The 18,197-nt window shown below is 46.4% G+C and overlaps 1 protein-coding gene across 4 annotated transcripts in view; it reads left to right on the top strand.

Annotated features, from left to right (window-relative positions):
• Positions 1–18,197, top strand: part of PTPRM (protein tyrosine phosphatase receptor type M) — a 747,478-nt gene that overhangs the window by 653,778 nt on the left and 75,503 nt on the right. For all 4 annotated transcript variants that reach the window (XM_059894848.1, XM_059894849.1, XM_059894847.1 and 1 more), the window contains 2 exons: positions 8,908–8,984; positions 12,645–12,681. In XM_059894848.1, coding sequence (XP_059750831.1) covers positions 8,908–8,984; positions 12,645–12,681 — 114 coding nt within the window. The remainder of the gene's footprint in view (positions 1–8,907; positions 8,985–12,644; positions 12,682–18,197) is intronic.

The following is an 18,197-nucleotide window of genomic DNA, read 5'->3' as shown; positions in this document are numbered from 1 at the left end:
GTTGAATCCGGGGATATACTGAGACGCCTTTGAAACATTCAGATGGGATGTCAAGTAGACAGTTATGTGGACGGCTCCGGAACCCAAAAGAGATGTAAATTTGTGAATCTTGGGGCACATCAGTGGTGGTCGTGAGGTCCTCTGTGGAGGGAGCATGGAGGACGTCAAGGGCCTAGCACCCAGCCTGGAGGGGCTTTAAAAATGAGAAATACTGAGACAAAACCGCTTAGCATGTGCAAAGGAGCACGTGTCGTGGAGGGGAGGGGGCATGCAGGGCGTCCTGCTGGGGGGTCTAGTACAGTGAAGACGGTGATGTAACAAGGTGAGGAGCAACAAGGTGAGGAGCAGCCGTGAAACTGCTGGAATGCGTAGGGGAGGGGCGAGGGAGGTGCGGCCCTGACCGTGAGGACCCACGACTCTTACATGAAGGGGAGGCCCTTCTGAGGTCTGGTTTCCGTCTGGACTCAGGGTGCCCGTGCTTAGTGAGGCGACTAAGAAGACAGTGTGAGCTGTGACACGGTCTGTCCCACCCGAGTCTTCTCACCAACAACCCCGTCTCCGTGGCCCGGGCTGCGGGCTGCACGTCCCCAGGACTTTGTCTTAAAGCAAGGTGCTTCTTTCTGCTAACTGAGCAACCGTGTCACTTCTGAGGGACGTACTACTGTCTGGTCCAGGTTAGGTATAAAGGCGGGAGAGGGGGACGGGGTGAGTGTAGGGGGCAAGATGCACTGGGAGAGGGAGTTTCCTGCATCAAAACTCCGGCGGACGAGAGCAAGACAGAAACATCCCACAGTATGTGCGGGAAAGAAGAGGGTAAATTCTAGAAAAATCAGGCAAAATAAAATAAGAGTCAGGGGATCTGCCAGGAATCTGAAAATAAAGAGTAGGCATCTCTGACAAAGGGTCCAGGTAAAAAAGTCAGAAACAAGGCAGGACTAAGAAGTTGGCGACACAAAACCAGCAGCAGGAGTGAAGCTTAGCACAGAGCCAGCCAGCGCTCAGCCGAAAGCTCCTTCTTGCTTCTTGCTCAGAAGCTGCCTGGCTGGGCCTGAGCCCACCCTCCATCCCCACCCCCGTGGGCAGCGGCAGGGACCCCAGGCTGGAGCAGTGGGGAGAGGTGCAGGACGCCCAGCGCTTCCTGTCGGTTACCTTGGCCCCTCTGCCTCTTGTACCTTGAAACCAGTGCAGACCAGCCCTTGGCAAGATGTAACCACAGGAAGAGCAAGGCGGTTATTTGCAGCGATCAATTATAATTAAAATTAATTTTGAGTCTCCTGTCGGTGGGCAAATGTTACATACATCACTGTGATACCAGTTTGCCTTAAATATGTCATCAATATTCAGCAGAAAGGGAGAATTGGTTAGAGATGAAAGATTATCAGTGACAGACTCCATTTGTGCCGCTATAATAATATCTAATCACTTACAGGTTCCGACTGCAAGGCTGTGACCCGGATCCATCGTGTTTAATGTGAAAATGATGTTAAAATATTTGAAGCTATGTAGATGTATTTTAAACATAACGTTATTTGATAAAAAGGGCATAAATAACATGTTTCAGGGACTGAGGGACCTGCTTTAAATCTCTAATTACCCCACCTCTAATGTGTGAAGGCAGTCATAGACACACACACACACACACATATGCATGCATATATATACACACACACACATAGATACACACATACATATATACACACATGTAAATACATACATATATAAACACTATAAATACACACATAAATACATACATACATGTGCATATATGTATACATGTATACATACATGCATATGTATATACACACACCATAAATACATACACACATACATAAATACACACATGCAGACATACATTTGGAAAAGTCCCAGCCGATTATAATTTTTTAGCATTAAGCAATGGTTTGTTATGACCAGGTCTTTATGGGCCTGTTTCTTAACCAAAAATATGATTTTTGCCCTATTTCATTTAGTAAGGGCTTTTTTGAAAGAAATTGGAGGAATAGCAACGGATCTTTAATGCAGATTGAGTTTCTCAAAATGGCAGAGTTTATTACCCTTCTGGATGGGGTAGCATTGAGTTGTGATTATTATATAAACATTAATTGAGGTTGATCATATTCCATTCATCCATGGCTAAATAGGTTTCTTTTTCCAATTATAAAAACAATTCATACACATTAAAGAAAATGCGTGCAGTAAACAAAAGAGGGGGGAAATTGTCCAGGACCTCACCAAACAAATTCAAACCCTGCTAACATTTTATTTCTATTTCCTTCAAATCTCTTTTCTCTATGCCTTGAAGTTGTTGGCTTTATTTTGTAAAATAAAAATAGATTTGTTGTTTTCTTTCTGATTCCTAAGACAGTATAAACTATGTAGACAATTAAAGTGGTACATAAAATCATAAATGGAAAAGTAAATATCCCTCCAGATTTTGCCACCCAGCAGAAGCCCCATCCCTTCAGTTGCCCACTATGCCTTCCTAGACACATATCCAAATGCGTTCAATTATTTCATATAAACAGACTCTTAGGAGACTTGCTGCTTTGTAACCTGCTCTCCTTCACTTACAGTATGTCACAGAGATCTTTCCAAGTAAAGAAATTAAAGGTATAGTAACCCTTTGTAATGATTGTTTCAGATTCCATTGTTTTATAAGATCACTGTTGATCAATCCCCTGCTGAAATCATTGAATGGTTTAAACTGGGTGGGGAGAAAATAAATTGTGTTTTAGAAAAGTAGCTCTCAGCATGGATTCACTGGAGGGGGGCAGTCTGGAGGCAAAGATGAAACCGTTCAGGTGAGAAAAATTATCAGGTCATGAAGTCACAGCAGTAATGATACAGGTGCCAGCTCACTTTTACTTAGTTCTAACTGTGTACCAGACACTAATGCATGACTTGTATTAACTCAGTCCTCACAAAAACGCTGCAAGGTAGGCACTATTTTATTTCCATTCTACAGTGGTAGAAACTGAGGCATGGAGGTTAAATAACTTGTCCAAGGTCACACAACTGGAAAGTGACAGAATTAGAATCAAACCCAGGGATTTTTACTCCAAAGCCTGTGATCTTAACCTCTGTACAACACTGTACAGAATCAGGGATGGAAAACGAAAGCTGTGGAGTAGATGCCAGGGGAATCAGATGAAGGAGTTGTTGAGAAGTATTCGGCCTATTTCCAGACCTTTTCCTGTTTCCTCTTTAAAACTAGCTAAACTCATCTTCCCCAAAAAGTGGGTGCGTGGAGTTTTCAGTTCCTCTCTGCTCTGCTGGTCCCCTAACAAGGCTACTGGGCTCATTGTGCTGTGAATTGCCAAACTCAGCAAGGGTGTTGCTTTTATTCGTAGAAGAGAGTGATTTCCTTTTTTTTTTATTTTTTTGATTTCCTTTTTTATTGTGTTTTATTCCTTTTTTTTAGTTGATTTTCAGTGTTTCAGGTGGCAAAGTGATTCAATTTTATGTATATATAAAACTGAATATATATAAATAGGTTATTACAAGATATTGAACATAGTTCCCTGTGCTATACAGTAGGTCCTTGTTGTCTCTTTTACATATAGTAGTGTGTATCTGTTAATCCCCAACTCCTAATTTATCCCTCCTCCTCCCCTTTCCCCTTTGGTAACCATAAGTTTGTTTTCTACCTCTGTGAGTCTATTTCTTTTTGTAAATAAGTTCATTTGTATCATTTTTTTAGATTCCACATACAATCAATATCACATGATATAACTCCAGAGTCAGGTCCTGTCAGCCTTACTGGGCTGTGTCTCCCAGAAACACCAAGTTCTTGCAGTCTTGACCGCTTGGCTTTCGTGGTCAGTAACTGACCTATTGTTAACCACAAATCCCACTGGATTTCCCAACCTTCATACCTGAGCAATCGAGTTCTCCAGGCTTCTTCCTCCTTTTGACCCAGTTGCTGGACTCTGGCCGACTTCCAGCTGGTCGGCCTCCAAAGCCAACTGGGAGGACAGGGCTCAGCCAGTGGGCAGCTGGCATTTCTGTGGATCCTTTGTCTGAGTGACCCCATATGTGCTTCAGGCCAGAAACATCCTCTGGGCATCTCCCTATAGTCATTTGATACTCTTTAGCCCCAACAGAAGGAACTGAGCTTTCCTAAAAGAATGGTTGGTACATATTAGTCTTCTTAATTGGCATCAGATTCAAGGTGAATCAGATTTCAAGAAAATACGGCAGTGAGCCTCCATGTACTGCTTTATTTGCCTCCAACAATCTATATTTATTGCTTTTATAGTCACCTGAGATGAGGGCTTGATGTGAAAGAGGATGCCTGAGAATCCAGTTTCTGTTCCCAAGTCGTTCTCAGGTATCCGAGCAGCAGCTTGGAGTAGACTCTTGCGGCTGGAGGGGCGGATTCTCTTACTTCTTTTGCTTTTACTTTCACTGACAGCGTGGAGGAGGGTGATACTTTCCTATTTATTTCACTGCCGTTTAGGACGGATGGTTTCCCCAACAGCCTGCTGGGAGGCAGAGGATTAACTTGATAAGTGCTAACATCCCACCCAAGAAGGGCAGTTGTGCAAGGACCAGCCCCCCTCATTTCATGGCTGAATAATATTCCACTGTACATATGTACCACATCTTCTTTATCCATTCTTCCTTCCAAGGACATTTAGGTTGCTTCCAAGTCTAGGCCCTTGAAAACAGGGCAGCACTAAACGTTGGGGTGCATGTATCTTGTCGATTGATGGTTTTCCCAAGATATACGCCCACAAGTGGAATTGCCATATCCTCCGTAGCTCTAATTTTTAGATTTTTAAGGAAACTCCGTACTCTTCTCTGTGTGGGCTCAGCTCCTGCCCCCGTGTTCTCCTTCCTACCCGAGGGGCAGCCCATTCTCCCTGCTGAAATATCTGCCTGCCTGTCTCAACTTGCACTGACTCATCAGTACTCACACTTACGTTGTCACAGAAAGAAAGAACACCTCGTAGGCCTCATTTCAATAATTCCCAAACATACCTACTCAGCACACTTTATAAAGTATGGCAGTTGTCCTCAAGGAGCAGGTCATATAGTCACTGCCTCTCCTTCATCGTGGAAGGGAACGAGCCCCTCGCAGGAGGAGACCAGCAGAGGGGACCCCACGGGCTATGAGACAGCGAGTCCTCAAGGTGCCCTTCCCACCTTGAAAGCGCTGCTTCCTAGGAGCCCAGGGCTCGAGTGGAACATGAGGAGGTGTCCTACAAGGAGGCGTGGAGAAAGTGGACTCTTAGTTTTTTTTAATTTTGGTAGCAGACACACAACATAAAACTTACCATCTTAACCATTCTTAAGCGTACCGTTCAGTGACATTAGGTTTCTTCTGCACCCATGAAACAAGAGCTCACTCTTCCCCACCATCCCAGCGCTTGCCAGCCACTATGCTACTTGCTGCTTCCACGGATTTGACCACTCCAGATGCTTCATATAAGTGGGATCATACGGTATTTGCCCTTTTGTGTCTGGCTCATTTCACTGAGCGTAATATCCTCAAGGTGGACTCTTTTATTTTTAAAGTGTGAAATATAGGTACAGAAAAGGGTATAATACATCCATATATGGGTTAATACATTGTTGTAAAGCAAACACTCGTAAAACCACTAACCAAGTCCACAACAGGACCATGGCCAGCACCCAGGGAAGCCCCCGTGAGCCTCGCCTGAACACAACCTGCCCTTCTTCCGCCATATTCATTAGCCTCGGGAAGAGGTCATCCTTGGCGCCCATAGCCGTGTCTTGGGCAGAATCACTGCTGGGCTGTGAGAGGAGCCCTGCGGGTGGGCGCTGTGACCCTCATGAAGGATCCTTGTGGGGATGTTCGGAGTGGACACTACGTGGTCTCTGACCACAAGGGGTCATACATAGCCTTGTAGAATCAACTTTAAAATACAGAAAGAGCATGCATATAAAGAGAAATAAAAACAATCCAGTCTACATAGGAAATAGGTTTTATATGGGTCTTACAGGCTTCTATGTCATGCAGGGTGTGTAACAATTAAATTTGGAGAAATAATATGTAAATGAGTTGTGTCCTTAGGGGGTCAGTAGTTCCAGTAAAAGCCAGTTTTCCATTTCTTTGTAAATTCATTCCATGGCCTATCCTGATTTAGATTATCTACTTATCTATCTATATCTATATACCTGCATAGATTGATCTATCTATATCTATTTATCTATCTAGATAACTAGATCTGGATATAGATCTGCTGGTAAATTCTCCTTGAACCAGTTGTAACATCTTCCTGCTTCCTTCATTAACTAAATAAAAATCTTTGACATGTGTTGCTCTTAAACAAAAATGGAGAAATAGCAGTGAAGTTAAAAAAAAAAACCTGTGCGGGAGGTTAACTGATTGAATAGTAGAAGATGTTGGGGAAATTCTTTATTTCAAAGGCTCTGTTGATGGGAGATGAGAGTGCAGCCTTGTCTGAGATCGAAGTCCCTACTGAGAACATTCCAGAACCACTTGAGAGGCCCAGTGGTGGTAGATCACGGGGACTGGGTGGCATTCGTCCTGAGGTTCTCAGGGAGATAAAGCACGAAAGGAATTCTGACAAGGAGAACAACAGATCCTGAGATAGCCTCGTGTCTAAAGATTAGGAGGCTCGAATGCGGTGCCTGCCTTTTAAAGCACAGCCCAGGGAAAGTCAGGGAGAACAGGGAGTGAACCTAACCTCCTTCAGAGAAGCCGACTGAAAGCCCAGCGTGTGCAGAAGAGCCGTGGTTCGATTCTGTTGTAGCATCTCTCATTCGGGAAGCTCAAATGGCTTTACCCGCAGAACCGCTTCGAGCTCCCTCTGCAGTAGCCGTGTGTGCACTGGCTCCGCCAGCACGTGCGAAAGCGGTGACAATCCACACGTCCCAGTGCCCCAAGAACCCGCCCCCCCCACCACCACGACACGGGCAAACTCTGGACAGGGGCCTCTGGTGTTAAGCAAAATGGATTCTAAGAAACTAGTTCTTGGAGCGGGTCACCACGGGGAAAATTCCTGCCTGCCCGTGGGTCCTGGGTTGCTCTTGTCGGTTTGGGCAGCCAGTGTAAAGATGGTGAGAAGCAAAGCACGAGTGTGTGTCACCCAGCACGTGGTGATCACAACAGCTGGCGTCATCCATCACTCGCTGTATACCGGGCTCTCCGCTCATCTCTTCCTGTGTGTTATTTTCATGCTCACCGTAACCCCATGGGGAGACACTGTGAAGCCCCATTTTGCAGCTCAGGAAAGGAAAGCCCAGAGAGACGAAGCAACTCGCCCGAAATCACAAGTGAGGGGTTCCCAGTGGCACCCCTGACCCCAGAGCCCACACGCGGGACCACTGCCCGCATGTGTTCTCCCTGAGCAGAGCAGGGAGACACGGCTCCCTCCAGGCTTCGCCCGTGTCCCACCCACTTTATCCCCACTCTCCGGGTAAATGTACTGAGCCCAGGCTAATCGTAAGGCACAGACAGGAAATGATATGACCGTCTGTCAGGAACTGGAGTGAGAAGCCCCATCAATGAAGGAGAGTTAGAAGCTCGACACGGATCTCCCTCTAGCCCCACTGTTGGAAACAGAACGTTCCTCCAAAGAGGGCTGAACCAGAGGGACCGGCTGAAACGCTGGCTCTCACTCATTAGCATGTCAAGCCAAGGAACGGGTTCAAATCGACAGTTCGTCCAGTGATCTTGGGTCAGACGGTCTGTCACCTGCAGACCCCCTGGCTCTTGCCTCAGTCTCGGGGTGTCATTTCTCACCCACTAACCCAAATGAAATGTCGGCAGTTTAGAGGCAGGACCTCCCACTGCCCTGCATCAGGAGAAGAGTGGTTTGCAAAGTTCTCCCCCCAGACCACCTGTCAGAGACCACACACCTTCCCCCTCAGAGCAGCTGGCCTTTATCTGCCAAATATTGGGTTTGGGTGTAAGCTTTCATTGGAAGAAAGGGCTCCTCTGCTTCAAAGAACATTCATTTAGGAAAACAATTTTTAAAGGATGCATTTTTTAAAAAAACAAAAAGTTCACTTTTGACTCATTTAAAAGATATTTGGGGGAAATTCTACAATGTTCCAGACTCTGATATAGGGGTCAGGGGTAGGGCAGTGAGCAAAACAGGAAAATCCATGCCCTTATAGAGGTTTTAGCACTTTCCTTTTTAAAATTTAGATTTCAAGGAAATTATTGAGATGTCTCGGTAGCATTTATGGAGAAAATTTTCCATTCAGAAAAAATGTTTACTGTAGCTAATTGGTACCACCATCACGACCCCTATACAGTATTTGGTGTGTGTTGGCAATTTGTGTTTTTGTTTAATCATTAAAACATTCCAATTTGAGGCAGGCGCTGGCATCCCTCCTTCAGGTGAGTGGCCGAGGCTTGGTGGTGTAACTGAGTGGCCTGAGGTCACGTGGCTGATGGGGACAGCCTTGCTCCACCGGCCGATGCCCTCGGGGCAGGGGGAGAGAACTCTGGGCCAGTGACTGAGGTTAGAACCGTGTCCACATCTCCTGGGAGGCTGGGCTGTGGTTTATAACCATCATTTGTCGAGGTGGATGTCACAGGCAACCTTCAGAATCTCAGGGCTCACATATGATTTAGTGAAGTTGTTGAATTTCCAGTCCAAGAAATCAAGAAATCATTCCACTGTGATTCACAGGACTCTAGGTAGAAGTTTCAAACCTCTGCCAATGCTTCACGTCTGTAAATGATCAAAGAATAAGTTAATGAGATTTCCTGTAAAAAACGCAAAGGATTATAAAAACCCTTCCCTGTCTTAAGAGCAAGAATGTAGGCGTGTAGTATTTAATTCTTCGTTTATCTTTAAAGCAGTGTGGATGTGGATGACCTCTCTGTAATGTGCTTAACAAGGTGGGGCTCTGAGCAGCCCGACAGATAGCTCTTGTTAATTGCTGGTTTTTTTCCTTTTGCAGATGATCATTCCCGGGTGAGGCTGCAGACCATAGAAGGAGACAACAACTCAGACTATATCAATGGAAATTATATCGATGTATGTATCTTGAAACTGTCAGTAAACCCGTGTGTTCTGACACATAGCACCCCGTGTGTCTGCTCTAAGATGGGTGGACACAGGCTGGTCCAACCCTGGGAGCAAACACATGCCCTGTCCCATACACGCAGAACATGTCCCATACATGAAGACATGTCAGCCTGGGGCTGGTGAGCTCCCCGTGACGTTCCCTGCCTTCTTTGCCATCCCAGGCTTCTGTGGACTAAGAAAATGGTATTTCCATTTTTTTGTCAACAACTTGGATTACTTGACACTTTAAAAAGTCTGCTTGCATATTAATAGGACAAAACTCTCTAATTCCTAATTTGATGATTTACCATCTCTTGTCATCACAGCACTTTCAAGTTGCCTTCAAAGTCGTCTGCAGCTGTTAGCCAGGACCTCTGATGCATGCAAGACGTGTCATTAAATATGTAGGCTGCTTAATTATTGAAGCCTGCTCCTTTGTTCATTCTGCATCATGTTAACTTAATGTCTTACATTAGAATAAATTCTTTGGGAGACAGCATGTTTTCACTTGAAAGAATGAATGAAATCAAAAGTATAGACTGAAAATCAAGGGAAGGTTGCTGTTACCTCCAAGGCCCAAGTTTACATTAAACAGATCTCAGTTCCCAAGGCATCCTCTGTGCTTGGACTTCATACTGTTTCTTAGTCCATCAGTACTTCCTTGCACAAGTTTTATTCAGATATGTGGATTCTTTCTTGTCTTGGTTGAGTATTACTAAAAATACTAGCGTTACAGTCTCTAAGAGTTATCTAAGAATGACTGCAAGAATGTTATGTGTAGTGCTTCTTGGGAGGGTTTGGCATTTGGGGGTTATAGATTTGAGGCCCGACGGAGGATTATTTGAAGACTAATTCGTATCTCAGTCTTCAAACAGAGACCCCTAGACCCTACATTTGATGATGACCAAAAACATATCCAATCCAAGGTAGAAGTTTTTATTAAAGCAAGGTTTCCTCCAAAGGCACATTGCACTTATTACTTCATTTGGGAAATATTTAGGGAGTGCCTTACAGGAGTGCTCAGAGGTGCCCAAGACCTTGTACCTTCTCCCCGAGGCCTCACAACTTAGGAGCTGAAGTAAGAAACGTCTTCACTCTGACACTCGTTCCCTGGGGAGAGTCCAGGAGAACGTTGTTCACACCGCAGTCCCAGCTCCCACAACCCTCTGGGTCCTCGAGCAGAGGGACAGTGTCCAGGTCCCGCTGTACCCCTGCCCCTGACACAGGCCTCGGATGCTGTCAGTCCTCAGCGTCTGCCGAACCACCCTCTGAGGAGTGGCTGTGATAGATCGGGCTTCGTCCTGGAGGCCATTTGACCTAAGCTTTAAAGAACGGCTGGGTAGAGACACAGAGGAGGGAGGACCTAAAAGTAATGAAAATACCAGATTCATTAGTTCTCGTTTTAACAGACAAAAGAGTCAGAGTTCAGGACCCCTTTTCACTTAGTCAATGAGATTTTATTGAGCACCTATTACAGGTCAGTAACTGTTTGAGGCACTGGTGTTGTAACTGTGCACAATTCAGACCAAAACCAAAAAGAAAGCTCTGACATCATGGATCTGTTGGTCTAACCGGGAGGAAGAGATCACAAATGAAACAAGTCGGTTAAGTGTCTCTGGTGTCGTAGACGGTAGGAGGAACACAGTGGCGGTGGAGTGTCAGCTCCACCGAGAAAGTGGGGGTCTGGGCCGGGGGGATATCTGGGGGGCTGAGCCTCCAGGCCGAGAGGCAGCCCAGGAAAGTCCTGGCTGTGGGGCATGTCCGGCAGCTGTGGAGGGTGCTGGTGGAGAAGAGGGTGGCGTCCGGGCGATGGGGTGACGGAAGCCTGGGCAGGTGACGTCCACGGTGGTGAGGAGCTGGGCTCTTCCTGTGAGCTGGGCAGTCATAGAGGGATGTGCGCAGAGGAGTGAGGGATCTGGAAGCCGCGAGGAGGACGAACTGTAGGTCGGCGTGGGGGTCAAAGCGAGGAGGCCCGCTAGGTGGCTGAGGGTGGCCTGGCCCGGGGCAGGCGGCCAGAGGGAGGGAGGTGGGAGGATCCTGGGTCTGAGCTGAGGTGGAGGCTGGGGAAGGAGGGGCCCGCATGCCTTCAGGAAGTGGGGTCACCGTTATCTGAACAGGATTGTGGTGGGACAGACTCGGAGTGGGGAGGAAACGAGGAGCTGGGTTTATATGTGTTCAGCTTTAAATGTACATCAGACGTCCGAGTGGAGGTGTGAGTCGGCACTGGTTCGCCCCAGGGTTTCAGGGCAAAGGCCCGGCAGGAAGTGAGGATGCAGGGCTCCCGGGACAGCGGGTGCTGACGGCCGTGAGGCTGGAGGAGATCGTCAGGGGAGTGGGGTAGACAGAAGAGAGTCCAGACACAGGGCGTCCCAGCATCACCACCGGGGACAGGAGGAGGGGACGAAGGAAGGAGGCGGAGGAGCCGCGGCCAGGCAGGAAGAAAGCCAGAGCGTCACATCCGGAAGCCAGTGAAGAAGGCATTGCGGGGGTTCGGTTGTGTTCATGCTGCTGGCAGGTCAAGCAGGGGAGGCCTGGGAACTGCCACTGTGCTCAGCATCAGAGGTCTCCGTGGACCGTGCCAGCTGCTGCAGTGTAACAATGAGCCCCCGTCTCCCAGCACCTTGCAGACTGGCACGTACGGTGATGAGTCCAACCAGGTCTTGCTTCATGGAGCTTACCAGCTGGCAGGAAGTGACTGATCATCTGAATAACCCTACTTAATATCTGTCATGACTCTATGTCAGACACCTGCAGCAGGCCAGTTGTACAAAAGAATGTGTTTGCTTTGGTTGTTCCCTCTTGTAGACTTGCTTTTAAGAGCAAAAAGATCTAACAGATATGCATCTAAGTGGCCTGAGAAATTGGTATTTCCTCTCCAAGTATCTTTATTCTCTTTTTCAGCTGGCTTTGGGCATAGTATTTTGGGTCATCTCAGGGGACAGAAAGGGGAAGTATTAAGGTCCTTGGTGATATTATATGTTACCTGTGTGTCATTTTCTCTAAATTGGCTTTATCTTTCCCAGATAACGATCTTGTGATGTCCCTTGTTTCCTTCTTGCTTTGGTCCCAGTTTTCATCTTTCCCCCTTCTTGTAAGGTCATGATAAAAGGAAGGGGTCTTGCAGAACTTCTACCTCTTTAAATTCCTGGTCCTTGCTACAGCATCATGTCTTGGTATTAGCAGTGTTTAAAAATGATGTTTAGTATTACTGTTGATACAACTGCCTATATTGATGTAACAGAATATGCGTTAAAGCTTTGTCACATTGCCAATAACATCCCAAACACAGATGCACATTCCTAGCCGGTTTACACTCTAATCAGAGTTGTGGTCATGTTATTTCAGAAAATCCATAAGTTGTTAGTGTTTTTTGCTCATCCATCATCTCGTAGCCTGTGTGTGATTAAGTTACTCACCCACTCCCCGCCGTGCAGGCATCAGAACTGTTATATTTGATGCATCTTGGCTTATTAAGAGGTGCTCAGTGGTCCCAGGTCTGGTCATGTAACTTTCAAATGATGCAGCTATTGGTATTTGTAGGTGCATTCATTTTGGCAAACTTAGCATGTGACTTCTGTGCTGCTTATTGATTTTTCAGTTTGTCAAATATTCTTTCTCATTTATTTTTAGGGCTATCATCGACCCAATCATTATATTGCTACGCAAGGTAAGTTGATTCCAGCTTTGATGTCTTTCTTTGGTTGTTTGCCCGCTCTGTCATTTCATACCCAGCCCACCCTCCCTAGGAGCTCTGTTGCACAGTGCTGCAGCCCCGATGATTGCAGTGCTAGCCGTCAACACATGCACCCTGGTTTCCCATCAGAGGTCCTGGTGATCTAATCATTCAGTTAGAACTTCATGTTGAGATCATTAGAAGAAATGCGTTCATCAGTTAATTATTGAATTAACTCTGTCTACCTTAGCAATTAATCTGACATTTGCAAAAATTGATATATAGATATTCGTTGAATAAATAGGTACTGAATAAAGACCTGGGCTGGTCACTGCTGGGAATGCAAGCCGAATCCAGCAAGCACCCCTCTCACATTGGTGTGGGTCAGTGGGGAGGACATTTGCACATGCAGTATCACTTAAAACCTCGTGTGCAAGGTACAGATAACAGGTTAGGGAAACTCGGACAAGAAAGAGGTGGCTTTTGGGTGGGATGATTCAAAAACAGCCTTGTGGCAGAGGTGAGCTTGCGGGGAGAAAACATCTAATTGAGAGAGACATCACGAGCAAAGATCTGAAAGCAACGAGTCAGTGCTCCCGGGTAGAAAGCAGTTGGTGGCTCACTTTGGCTAAAGGAAACAGAAAGAAAGTCAGAGGAACGTGTTGGGGAAGTTCATGGCGTGGTTTTGTTCTTTTTTAATTTATTTTATTCAAGTATAGTTGTTTACAATGTTGTGTTAATTTCTGCTGTTGAATCACAAAGCGATTCAATTGTACATATATATACACGGCGTGGTTTTTAGACCCCACCAACGATGGGGCGGGTCATCTGTAGAGGGTGAGGGTCGTGGGAGATCTGAGGATTTCAGGAAGAGGCATTGTCAGGGTTGAGTTGGTGAGTCAATACAAGGTGAACCAAAGAAGTGCTGGGAAGCAGAGAGGACCTGCTAGGGTTGAAGAGTTAGGGATGAATAGAGAGTACATTCTCTCCCTTTTATTATTTTATCATCGTTTCTGGTAATGCATCATATCCCAGAAACAAGAGCAGGGAAATCAAAAGGATGCAACCTGCCAACATTTAGGGGTTGGCCAGGGGTTGCCCAAGAGAAAGTCAAGGAGCAAGGGAACCAAGGATGACAAGAAATCATGGTTGGAAAAGTCTCAGCTTGGAGGCGGGGAGGTCAGAGGTGTCCCGTGCGCCACGAGGAGAAGGAAGGCGCTAAAGGATTGAGGCCAAGTTCAGTGAATGAGTCACGAGGTAGAAGAGGCGGTCGTAGCCAGAGACCGGAATCCCAACACTTAGAGCAGCAGCGGCCGGTAGAACTTCCTGCATTGGTGGAAATCTTCTCAGTCTGTGCCATCCAGTATGGTAGCCGCTAGTCATTCGTGGCCACTGATACTCAAAATGTATGCACTGCGAGTGAGGAACTGAATTTGAAGTTTTAATGTTGACTTAAAGAGCTACATTTGGCGTTTCCCCACTGGTGGTGTTGGGCACCAGAGCTCTGGGGTGGACAAACTCTAGGTGTAGCCGAAATGGAGCCTTACCCTCAATCCCCACGGCCACGGCAAAAACCTGGTGGCACCACTCGTAGAGTCCACAGTCTTATGTCACCACTTACAGATTCTACACCCGGGTCCAGTGTGTTTCCTTCCCTGGAATGACGTCAGTAAGGTCTCCTTCCAAGGTCGCCTTGCAGTCAGAAGAAACACCGCACGGGCAGTGTCCAGTGTGAGCCTGGCACAAGGCAGGCCCTCGTTAGGAGGTGCTAAGGGCTTCAGAGAGCAAGTGCCCAGCTTGTCTCACATCTAGACAGAATGAGGACGTGTTTCCGGACCTCTGAGTCCAACCCTGGGAGCTTCCAAACCGAACTAACCAATGCCTGTGGAGGAACCATCGCTCGTGCTTCACGTCGATCCGCAAGGCTTTCAGAATGCCCCCAAGTCAGGGTCATAACAGCTCTGATTTAATACATCTGATGATTATTTGAAATTTGCAGTTTTTACAAATTTACATGAAAATTTTATTGCAAAATATACAAAATGCTTCTGAGTTCTTGATTAGCAGCCCACGTTTTCATAGAAAGTATAAGCAAAAAATTAAATCTGATTCAAATTTTCACAGTTTTCACTGTAGATTCATGTGACTGAATAGGCAGCAGAAGTAGAGATTGAAACCCCCAAAGCCCTACATGGGTCTCCTCCCTTCGTTCATTCTGTCTGCCCCTCTGTCCCTGAGGGAGGTCACGATACTTAATTGCTTAGCAGTCGTCCTTGGCAGCCTTCAACCTCTCAAGTATAAATGAGCAGATATACTTGTAGGCAGCTGAGAAATAGCAAATGTAATGTTTGTAGGAGACCACCACGGTGCCTTTAGCAGAGAAGGGTACCCTGCTCTGCACAGAGCGTGGCCCTTTCCTTGGTGCTGGGTGGGCTACAGATTGGACTTCACCACCAGGCAGTTCTTACATCGCTATTATTGGTGCAGCAGGAGGAGGGAGAAGTGAGCAGATTTTTTATCTAATATTCAGTCCAGACAGTACCCATCATGTTATGAGTAATACCTTCAGACCGTGATGTGCAGATTAATAGGTCAGAATGTGTTTTCTAGTGTGTGCCACAAGCGCAGTGTAAGTGGTGGCCTCAGGTTGCCGGTAATGAAGATTTCTGCTCGTCTGCAGTAATTGACCTGGACAAGGTATATAGAACATGCTCGTGGGTAGCTTTCATTAAAAAAACAAAAACCACAAACAAGCTGATTCTCAAAGTCCAGCAAAAAGGGTGATGAAGACTAACAGGCAGACGCAATTTTTGAATCCCTCCTTGCTCTTTTTTTTTTCCTCTCTATTTTGCACTGAGTCTTTAAAATCAGTTCACAGCAGGAACCCCTGAAACTACATGAATGGTCCATTTTCCTGACAACTGGTTTTATCCCCAAGAGTTGGAAACACATAGATTTCTAGCAAGTCCCCTTCAATACAGAGGGCATGTCATGAATTTATCCCTTCAGCCTCTCCCCCTCCCTCAACTTTATTGATTTTTTCCACCAGTAACTGGCTTTGACCTTTGATGATAATGGTAATGTTTCTGCAAATTGAAGGGACCGCATTCAAGCCAGATCGGTGGCTTTTTGAGTGTGTTCTTCCCGTCTCCCCACCCTTTAATTGTTTTCCATCTGGCAGCTAGTATATTGATGACCCGGTATGCACTTCATCACATCTGCCTGGCCAGCCATTAATACAATTATAACACTCAGGACTTACGACCTGGCGTCCCAGGGGTCAGAGGAGAGGAACTCACGTCTGTGACTGCTTTTCCACACTCAGAGCCGGGGCAGAGCTGGGATTTCAAAAGCTGGTTCACGGAGAGAGGCAGTACACAGGTGGGTAGGGTCACCCAGAACCGATCATAATCAATCACAAGATTCCCCATGGAGACCACCACACGGGCCATGAGCTGGAGGAAGCTGCACACATCAGAACCGGTCCTCCAAGACGATTTGGGAGAATGCCTGCCAGCCACGTGGTGCGAGAACGAGAAGCGTTCTCTTCATTGTTGTTTAGGTTTATTTTTCAATAACCTGACTTCAAGGGTCCTGCTTCAGAGAACTCAGGAAAGACAGTGCGAGGCAGTTGTGGAAGAAATGGCTGTAAGTCTGGGATGCACATGGCTGTCCAGCGCCCCATCCCCTCTGCCTCACTTCCAAGTTCATCTGTGGGCTGGAGATGCACAGAAAGATGGGGGGATCCTACCCAGAGGATAGGAAATCCGGGGGGGCACATCGCAGTCACGGGGTAGGGCACCCGCGCTTGGCCGGGTTTCAGAGGAGCCGGAGGGGGGAGGATAGAGCGGGAGGCGGGTCTTCATCCAGAGGATGGGCTGAGTGGGAGGACACCCGCGGTCCAGGAGGAGCACGGCCCCTGGCAGTGGGCAGGAGGGAGACCGCCTGAGGGGGAAGGGTCTTCATCCACGGCATTTTGGGTCTTCTGGGTTGCTTCTTGAAATGGGTCGTCTCTCAGGACAAATTCACACAGACACACAGTTTTACACGGAAGTTCAGGCATTCTCCAACTTACTAAAATCCAGCCTGAAAGATCTATACCCCCTAGATTAAGACCCCTGAATTAGAGGGGTTAAGAACAAAGAACTGACAGGTAAAGTGAGGACATGATTAAAAGGCTTTGAATAAGGAGCGTTATTTAATGAAAGGCAGAAAGGCAGGGAGGGAAAAAGGAAGGCTGTTTCTACGCCATGTGGTGGTGAAAACAGTGCTTTAAGAAGATTAATTAGTGTGGAATTATCCTGGAGAGAAAAACCTGCAAACAAAGATAACGGGGAGTAACCACAAGAAAATTTGGGATAGAAATGAATGACTCAGACAACAGGAATGGCAGGGGGCAGTTGTAGTTTTTATTTTACTCAACAATCCAGGTTGCATACAACTAAAGTATGTTTTCTAATATTAAATATGTTCTGGTATCAAAACTGTTGATTTTTAAGTGTGATTCCTTCTCATTTAAGAAAAAAATGATAGATACATTTTCTTTCTGTATTCGTACTTCGGGTTTATATAGTACTTTCCTTTCTGAAACTTGGCATTTTTCTTTGTCCATCATTCAGGAAATATTAAGTGCCTTTTATGTATTAGGCTTTGTGCTGTAACTAATTTAATGTATTTTCTGTCCTCTGACCATTTAAGATATTACTCGTCTCATTTCATAAATAGATTTGAGGCCCATGGGGAGAACTAACACGTAGCTGAGTGCCTGTGCCTTGCATGAGGGCTCGGCAAGCATCTCTCTAGTGTCTGGTAGGGCAGGATAATGTACGATCCCCACCTTGCACTGCGTGCTGCCGCTTCTGTGGGCCTCACGAAGCTCACCCCCCAAAATCACGTGGTGAATCTTTTACAAAATGAGTCTAGGATCCAACCTCTTCCTCCTAAGTTGTGATGCATCTCAGAAAGCAAATTTTCTATGATAGGTTCATATCTGAAAATACTTCTTAATTAAAATTGTCTTAAATGTCCTGAAATATGACACTGAGCGTTTGGAGTCGCCTTGTTCCCAGCTGGGCATCTGGGCATCTGTTTGGAAGACACCCTGGTCCAGGGCTTAGCCGATCCAAGGAGTTAATGCTGATGGTAACAAAGAGGCTCTGCGTGGCAAGATCAAGGCCGAGCTCAGAACTCTAGTTGGGTGGCCAACCCTGTCGAGTTAGCACAATTCAGAAAAAAAGAAACGATAAAGTGGGCGTCGGGGCACCTATACTCGAGGAGAGTAAATTATATGGATTTGAACAATCGAGAATTAAAAATATGTTCATCTTTCCTGCCCAGAGACTCTGAACGCTCAGTGTCACATTTCAGGACGCCAAGTCACGCTGGCATAGACCCGGGAACCGAGAGAGACTTACTGTCCATCGGACAGAACTGCCCTCAGCCTGGCAAGGGTAGTCTGTGTCTCAGGCCAGCCCCGAGAGGAAGATGCTTCAGCAGAAGGCTGCTTCGCG

This window comes from Balaenoptera ricei, chromosome 14 (genome assembly GCF_028023285.1).
Source record: "Balaenoptera ricei isolate mBalRic1 chromosome 14, mBalRic1.hap2, whole genome shotgun sequence".
Lineage (NCBI taxonomy): Eukaryota > Metazoa > Chordata > Mammalia > Artiodactyla > Balaenopteridae > Balaenoptera > Balaenoptera ricei.
Note: the sequence above shows the minus strand (reverse complement) of the source record. Positions and strands in the feature narration are given on the sequence as shown.